General features: G+C 39.7%; 1 protein-coding gene across 1 annotated transcript in view; it reads right to left on the bottom strand.

Annotated features, from left to right (window-relative positions):
- Nucleotides 1–998: 998 nt before the first annotated feature.
- The window catches only part of NUP205 (nucleoporin 205kDa), a gene marked incomplete at its 5' end in the record, with an annotated part of 20,059 nt that continues 12,146 nt past the window's right edge, over nt 999–8,911 (bottom strand). The window contains 10 exons of the mRNA XM_010132311.1: nt 999–1,339; nt 2,320–2,393; nt 2,989–3,117; nt 4,924–5,047; nt 5,440–5,606; nt 6,333–6,459; nt 7,002–7,130; nt 7,468–7,544; nt 8,482–8,608; nt 8,809–8,911. Coding sequence (XP_010130613.1) covers nt 1,187–1,339; nt 2,320–2,393; nt 2,989–3,117; nt 4,924–5,047; nt 5,440–5,606; nt 6,333–6,459; nt 7,002–7,130; nt 7,468–7,544; nt 8,482–8,608; nt 8,809–8,911 — 1,210 coding nt within the window. The remainder of the gene's footprint in view (nt 1,340–2,319; nt 2,394–2,988; nt 3,118–4,923; nt 5,048–5,439; nt 5,607–6,332; nt 6,460–7,001; nt 7,131–7,467; nt 7,545–8,481; nt 8,609–8,808) is intronic.

The raw sequence follows: 8,911 nt of genomic DNA, 5'->3' as shown, positions 1-8,911 counted from the left end.
TCGAAGCGAGAGCAGGGAACCCGCTGCCGCTCCTGCACCCCTGAGCTACTTGAAAGACACGTAGATCAGCACAGGATAAAGCCGGGGTAAAAACGTGACCGAAATTCCACACAGCCAGGAGCTGTTCCCCATCAGCTGGGTACCAGACGGGTACTTTCTAAAATGTAGTGAATTTCTCTGAAATAGACTTCCAAGGTTATATTTTGTGCTTAACGAGAAACTCTGTACCTTGGGTCCTGTTCTGCACCGAGGTGACAGAGAAACAAGATAGCCGGTAGCCATCATCTCAGAGCAGGGCCCTCACCACACCTCCATAGATTACATCATTCATGTAACTGCTTTGTAAAGGTAAGTATAAAATCGTAAGAAACTAATGAGTAACAGAGAAATCTAGCAGATCTTATGTCAGTAATCACCAGTCACACTATTTTTTCTCTCTCTCTCTTTATATGTAGTGATACACTCTTACCTGCTTGTCTCTTAGGAGAACAATCTGTAACTACAGAACCAGTTTACCCCTGGAGCAGGTTGGCTCTCTCTTCCTGCATTTTATTCCATCTCTCTGTTGTTGTTCCAGGAAGCACAGCACAGAAAACTTTACTCCCCTAAGCCATAAGGCACCTTCCATGACTTTCCCCAACTGTTACTTTTCCTTGTCCAAAAAGCAGCAGCTTGTACCTCTGTCAGCTGACAAAAAGGCAGGACGAGAGGGAGCAGAAACAAGCAATTCACAGTGCAAAATGAGCACCTTTCGTATGGAATTCACACAGTGACCACAGGCTGCTGCAAGTGCCAAAACCTGAACCCCATGTTTGCACTAAACCTGCACATGCAGCAAAACCAGCATAAACAGACACTGACATTTTAGTTTTCTCTGAAAACATCTGTAAGTGTAATTTCATCACAGTCACAGAACTTTTGTTTCCTTTATGTCCTCAGTCATTAGAATTCTTTCTTGCTTCAAATTTTCCATTAATCATTAACTCAGTGGAAAAAAAATCCTTTATTTTTCCTGTCAAGTTGGGAGCAGTAGGAAAGAATACAGAAAACTGATCCATAGGGATAAGAAAAAAGTAACAAAATATTTCTGACATTATTTAAAAAATGTGTGATCTACAAAATCTGATGATGCAGAAGGCCTGACCTAGGACATCACATCAAGAGGCAAGCCACGTGTGTCAGTCTTTTAGGTCCTCGATATCCTCAGGAGACCACGGATACGTCTAACAAGAGCTTGAATAAAAGTGTATCGCGACCGAACCTTAGAATATAACCCTTCGATGTCCAGAAGCTTCTTCTGCAGAGATTCACCAAAGCTGTTGGTGGCTTCAATCTGAAGCTGAGAAACAGAGATTTGTTGCAATCATCAATACAAGCAAACCACTTCCAAAAGTACATTTCTTCTGACTCCCCTAAGGAGTACTACTCGCATTCTTCCCTTATGTTTCTCTCTCTACATGATACAATGGACACCCTTTCTACAGAGGTTTTTGGCTGACTCCAAGCACTTACGGATTACCCAAATACCTTACAACCTCTCCAAGTTTTAGGAACTGAACAGTCTTATAATATTCAGCTTCTTCAGTTACAGTCAAGCAAACATTTCTTCCAATTAAAATTTTCCTAGTCTTTCAAGGACTGTTGAGGCATTAAGAGTTGCTGTGCGTAGAGAACATTGCAAGATGTTACGGCATGTTTTGCTTTTGAACAAATGAAAGACAGATGCTGCATCACAAAAAACACATACAACCGTTCTTTTATAAAGGCACTTGACATTGCACAAGTTTTTTGGCAGTTTTTTCTGCACAAACAGCAGTAGAAGCGTCAGTGGGATTTATTAATAAAAAATATTTTTTCTGCCACATCAGCATAAAATTTACACAAACTATTAAATTGCTGTGTAAGCAGAAAACATTCACATTTTGTAGTCTCCTCAGCTTGTTACCCTTTTGATCTCATTTCTCTACAGCTGACCTGCTAGTAAAAGTGACCTGTTATTAAAAATGATATATCTATTGACTAGTTTACAAAAGAAAAAGACTTCTTAATTTTTTAAGTCTAGCTCATTTTTAATTTAATGTTTTATATTAAGACTTGAATATTCATGTGTGCAGCAGCACAAATGCTACCTGCTTTGTAATACTTTAAAAAAAAAAAAAACACCCCAAATTTGCAACATTTCATTAATCCTAAATTAAGTTACACACTGTGGTGTTACCACAGGTTGTTTTAGAGGTGGGAAAGCTATTCAGGCTGCTCTCAGTTGCTGTAGGGTCATGGAGCACATCCTGCACTTCCCAGCACACTGTCACAGCTCACCTGTTCTATATCGTGCTGGCTCACGCGATTCAGTCCGCTACTGAAATCCAAGCTGGGCTCTGAACCAAAGGAATCTAGTGACAGAAAACGAGACATTAAAATTACGTTTTAACTTAAATGATTTCAAGAAAATATTTTAAAAGCCATAAATAATTTTGATCACACAACATAGCACTTTAAGCAAAAAAGTTCCTCCCTACATCACTTCTCCCTTTCTGACTTTCTCCAATTCTGATTTTTATTAAAAAAAAAACACCTTAACAGACTTAAAATCTTCTAGTGATTCAATGGTGCCTACAATTCTAAAAATATTGAAGCCACCAATATTTAGTTCTTAATTTCATCTTAGATTATATTAAAAGATTTTCCCATAAATTGTTTTGAATCACTGATCCAATGATACTATTTGAAAGTCTCTTGGTTTGAACAACAGAAATAAAATAGTTAATTTTACTTTCCTTTGGAGGTTACGTAGACAGAACCCAAAAGTCTGACTTAGTAATATCTGTATTGCCAAATTCTCCAGCAGAAAATCCAAAGGTATGCCAAATCCCAACAAAATATCTTTTATTAAATATAAATGGCAAAATATTAACAGTAGCAAATCAGATTTTTGAAGTTAACCATCAGAAGTTATTCAAAGGCACTGTGATGTTTGTGTAATTTTACCTTGCAGCCTCCCTTTCTTAAACAACATCCTGGAGGACAGCAGCGGGTCTTGGGAGTCAGTGGGTGTGCAATGCAGTAGATAGTGTTCCAGATGACGCCAAAGAACAAAGAGACAAGTTTCTATAATATCTGCAGACACATCTAAGTGAAGGAATCTAATTCTGTTGTCTTTAGATTGTACATTTTCTATATGAGCATATTTACACACTTCGAGGCAGCTGAAGACATCAGCTCAACCATCTGCCGCTTCCTCCAGCAGGAACTTGCACCCTCATGCTGTGGCCTGGTAATCAACTGCTTGCACTCTCCTTACCTGCTTCAGCGCAGTGCTGGCTTGGTGACTTCAACGACTGCTACTCACCCTCAAGAGACTTTAAACCAACACTCAGCACCAGAACAGAGTAAAAGTGCTCATCTGGTTTGTAACGACAGCTCAGCTGCAGAGACAGCGAATTAGAGCTGAGGTTATGAAGCTGGGGATGACAGTAACATCTACGGTTAACAACAGGTGAGTCTGCAGGAGCACACTTTTCCCAAAATAGACTTCAGAGGAGAATTCTGATTCACTGCAGACAATTATTTTATGCATGATTAGTTATTTCCACAGAATTAGTATGGTTATGAGATTAGGTTTATGTAAGGTTGGCTGTAAGACTGGAAACTCCAGTTGCTCTGATTGGCACTTCAACTATTTTTCAAAATCTTTCTTTCACAACACTTGTATATATGTGAATTTTTAGTGAGCCTGGATACAGAATGGAAGAGCTGCTCTGTGATTCTCATTATCACAGAATCATTTTTGTTGAGAAAGACTTTTAAGATCAAGTCCACCCATTAACCCAGCTCCACCAGGTCACCACTAAACCACGTCCCTCAGCACCACATCTACACGTCTTTTAAATATCTCCAGGGATGGTGGCTCCACAACTTCCCTGAGCAGCCTGTTCCAATGCTTCACAACCCTCTCTGTAAAGAAATTTTTCCTAATATCCAACATAAACCTCCCCTGGAGGAAGTTGAGGCCATTTCCTCTCGCCCTGTCACTTGTTACTTGGGAGAAAAGACTGACCCACTACAACCTCATTTGAGATAGTTGTAGAGAGTGACAAGGTCTCCCCTCAGCCTCCTTTTCTCCAGGCTAAACAACTCCAGTTCCCTCAGCCACTCCTCATAGGACCTGTTCTCAAGACCCTTCACCAGCTTTGTGGCTCTTCTCTGGACCCACTCCAGCACCTCAATGTCCTCCTTGTAGTGAGGGGCCCAAAACTAGACACAGTATTTGAAGTCCAGCCTCACCACTGCCAAGTACAGGAGGACAATCCCTTCCCTACTCCTGGGGCCACACTATTTCTGATACAAGCCAGGATGCTGTTGGCCTTCCTAGCTGCCTGGGCACTCTGCTGGCTCATCTTCAGCCGTCTGTCGACCAACAGCCCCAGGCACTTTTTCTTCTGTGCAGCTTTCCAGCCACTCTTCTCCAGGGCTGTATCATTGCAGGGAGGTTTTGTGACCCAAGTGCAGGACCTGGCACTTCGCCTTGTTGAACCTCATACAACTGGCCTCAGCCCATCAATCCAGCCTGTCCAGATCCCTGTGTAGAGCCTCCAGACCTTCAAACAGCTTAACACTCCCAACAAACTTGGTGTCATCTGTGAACTTACTGAAGATGCACTCGATCCCCTCATCCAGATTACTGAATGTTGCAGAAAGTCCTCTCAGGGTCTCCATGACGGGAATTACTAACTTGAAAATATTTACATTCTGACCACAGCAGAACAATACCCTCTCGCTAATTTAATTTTCAGTATTTCAAATTTCACTTTTGCAAAAAGTGATGTTCAAAGCAGTCAGAAATCTAGGTGAAAAGAACCTGCTCCTATTTCTCTGCTTTTCTGGAACATCACCTTGAGGGTCATTTCAATTTTAGAAGGATACAAGAGCAGAGAGAAAGCAGCTTGGCTCGGTTGTTTATTAGCTTCACCAGGCGTCTTCTTGCCAAAACATATTTTTGGGAAGTGGAGATTTTGTCAACCCCAGCTGGCATAACTGACTGACACAGCTGTAATAAGAAAAGGAAAAACAAGACTGTAGCAAATTACAGAGCATCAGAAGAAATCAGTAATTTTATTTGTTTATCAATAGAACTTCCTTGTCAGCTACTATTTTTTTTCAAATTTGTACTCTCTATTTTGAATTTGCATAACCTTGCTGACCAAAAAATAGAAAAATTAAATACATCTCTGAGCAACTATAATGAAAATCAAAACTTTTACAAAGTTAAGCCAGGTATTTTCCCCAAAGTTTTAGGTCACTCATTCTATGGACCCCTTCATCAACAGTAGGAAGGAACATGCACAAGAACTGGAACTACTTACTTATCTTAGATGCTTTGGAGTGTCTGTAACAGCTATATCTAAGTTACAGAGACTGCAGAGTCAGAAGAACTGTTACCTCTTTTATTTCATCTGGTGGGAGTTGCTCCACATTTTGCAGTTTGTTAACACTCTGACGATGGCTGTCATAGTAGCTGAAGAAATCACTAGTGCTCTGTTTCAGCAGGTAGACAATAATGCCTAAGCCAGGCAAGTGCCAGTATGGGACCACTGGGGCTTGTGTATCTAGAGAAGAGAATAAACAAGTAATAGTAAATTGAAAAAAAAAACACCCAACCAAGAAATCAATAAGGTGTGTTCTCTGTCAACAAAGTAGCAAAGGTCATGAAAGCACTGGCAGGTTTGTATGATCTACTTCTCTGTCAGAAGTAATACAAATGAAAGCCTAGGAAAAAAGTTCTGTGGCTTCATCACTAGAAGGCAGTCAGCACAGTGAGGGCAACACGTACGTTGTGTCTATGAAGACTAGATGTCTGATTATTTAAGTATTTTAACCCCTCAGCTGCATAACAGCATACCCTAAGCTTTTCTGTGTGGTGTAATGAAGAGTTCCAGCCAGCACCAAAACACATCTTGTATGTCATAGATTAGGTCCTAGTTTTATATAACGTAATCAAGCATGGCTCTGAAAAAAGACGACCTCGCCTTCCCCTGTCTTGTGCTATTTATTTACATACATTTTTTTTACTGATATGTGTGTCTGAGAACACACATGGGAAGTGAATTTAAAAGGATTTTTTGGTCACGTTTGTTTTAACTTGGATTAGTTTCCTGATTTGGCTTAGTGTGTGGCTGCACAAGCATGCATTCCAGAATCAGAAAATGGGCAGCTACAGTACTGGCATAAAGTCACTTCAAGTGTATGTGAAACTACAGCCTCTGGTTCATTATCTTCTACTAGCCCAAATGCTACACCTTCCACTCTCATAAAAGGCAAGCCAGAAGTCTCACCCTGTCGAGGCCCATCTCGGTTGGTTGATTCTGACAGACTAGGAGTAAACAGACAAACAGTGTGCTGAAAACTGGGGGCACTTTGCAACATCAGTGACTCACAATATTCCATCACATTTGCACATATCTGCCACAAAAAAAAAAAAATGACAGCATGTCAGTTACAATATCCACAGGCTTTGGAGCATTCAATTTTAAAGGATAAATCAGTAAACACCATGTTTTGCTTCCTTTCTTCTCACCAGAATGTGATGAACTTTTCCGATCAGTTACAGCCTTTCTTCTTGTTGAAGACTAGGACTTGCAACCTTGCCTCTTTACCAAACCTGCTAGCTAAAATTTCTGGTCAATTTTAAGTCCCCTTTGGCTCTAACTTAGTGTTAGCCATTGCCCTCTATATCTAGCCTTCATTTTGAAAATTTCTCATCAATGTAAAGCTTTCAAGTTCACAGAGTCGGCACCTAAAACAATAACGGTTGCTAATGCAAATTTAAGTAACTGAATTTCCAAAGTTTACTTTAAATAGCAATAAAATGTGGAATCTTACACCAAACTGAAAATCACACAGAGCATTACCAGTATCCCATGGAAGTATGACAATAAATCTACACAGCAGGTAAAATGTCACAATTTGAGACTGAATGTTCTAGCAGCTTCATGTGTTCTTACTTGTTGCATGGCCAACTCGATTTCATCCCTCTGGTTCACTCTGTCTCCCTCTGCGTTATCATCTTGCGGTTTAAACTGACGTAGTCTGTCTGAACCACCAAACCGACTTAGAAGTCCTAAGCACTGGCGCTGCCATAAGAAATTAACATCTTAATTAGATTCTCAACAAATGAAGCGCATTATTCTTGTCGCTTCAGTGATACGTATTGCTTAAAACAATAGCAAGACAGCAATGCAAATAAAACATTTAGCACTTTGTAAATGAAATTTACATTTTTAAAATACAATGTTTTAACTCATCTTTAATTTAAAAATTAATGGCACCTTAAAACAGTTCCTTGAGAAATGAACACAATTCAGAAGTGCACAACTTTGTCTTATGTCTCTTCCAGACTATTATACTGACTAGCATCACTGACAGTTTAGGTTTACCTAAAGTTTTGTTTTAAACGTACAACTTTATTACCTGAAATCGGCCTATATGCCCTTGTAGCTCCATCTGTGTCCCTTCATTAACATCAATGTCCAGCTCTCTTAGCACTCCTGATAAAAGATACAGCCATTAAAGTAACTGCCTTTTTTTTTTTTTTCAAAAACAGATTTCTGCAGTATATACATTTAACTTACAGGCATTTGTCAGAAAATTTCAGCCAAACATACAACTTGTATTTTGCATGGAGGAAAACATTCAGATATGAATGCCGCTATAAGGAGACGCATGAGAGCATGTAGCTTACTGTTCCGTTAAGTAATTAAAAGGCAGAGGGGAGGAAGGAAGGGAGGTTAGCATGAAAATTGCAGCTATGATGCAAAGCTCAGTATACTGTACGCAAAGAAACATTTGGGCTCAGCCTACAGCTCTGCACTCCTTTCTGTTGTAGTCAAACATCTCTCCTGAACAAAGAAAGCCATTAAATCAAAATGGAGAAGTTACTCAGAAATGGTAAGCAAGTCTTCTACCATGCAGAAGAAATCACTATATCCATCACAATAATTGCTAGTGCTCTGTGAAGGTAAGTCACCAAAAAGAAATGTCAGTATGCTGGATCCACAGTGCTTCTCCCTGGAAGCTTTCTTTTTTAAATAAATAAAAATGGAGAAGACATTAACAAAAATACAGGTACATGCAAACTGTTTTCTGTCTTCATTTCCTCAGAGACAGAAATTGCTGAATGAAAATTCTTTGTGACAATACCATGGGCATTTCGAATTCCACTATTTGCAAGTTATCACAAAGACAAAATGTACTTACTGTCAGGTAGCATAATGAAAAGAAAGTGGGAAGTCAAATGCATACAAGGGCATTATGTCCACTGAAAATCCACCATACTTATTTCAAAAAACATTATTTAATATTTCTTTATTTTTCCCAGAGGTCTACATGTCAAAAAAATTCTTATGTCTTAATATTTCTTTATAGAAAACAAAGCCAGAGGTTCAAGCAGACGGAGCTAAGAGATTTCAGAACTGCAGTTCCTACCAGGTAAAGCTGCCTTGCTGATTATTCCTGTCAGAGAGGCCAGCTCCTGGAGAGATCCCACACTAACGTCTTGACACCTCAGGATTGCCTGGATAGTATCCGAATGGGAAATTAGAAACTGCAAAACCTGTACCGCAAAAAGAAAAGGGAAAACATGAATGACTCAAAATTTAGCAGTGCGCAGAAAGGAAGCAATGCATTTACTTTTGGAGAATTTTAAAGTGATCTCCCATACCAGTAAGGATGGAATTTTTAAGAAAAGCTTAGAGCAAAAGGGCATATAGTTCTTTGAACGAGCAGCAGCATCTAGCATCTTTTGGAACTTACTTGTCCTGCTGCCTGCAGGTGTTGTGCCATGCTGGATGTGAGGATCACTTGGCACAGTTGAAGAGCTGGAAGAAGAATCTGACGAAAACGTTCCACTGGAGCA

The sequence above is a fragment of the Buceros rhinoceros genome, unplaced genomic scaffold (assembly GCF_000710305.1).
Source record: "Buceros rhinoceros silvestris isolate BGI_N320 unplaced genomic scaffold, ASM71030v1 scaffold1753, whole genome shotgun sequence".
Classification (NCBI taxonomy): Eukaryota; Metazoa; Chordata; class Aves; order Bucerotiformes; family Bucerotidae; genus Buceros; species Buceros rhinoceros.
Note: the sequence above shows the minus strand (reverse complement) of the source record. Positions and strands in the feature narration are given on the sequence as shown.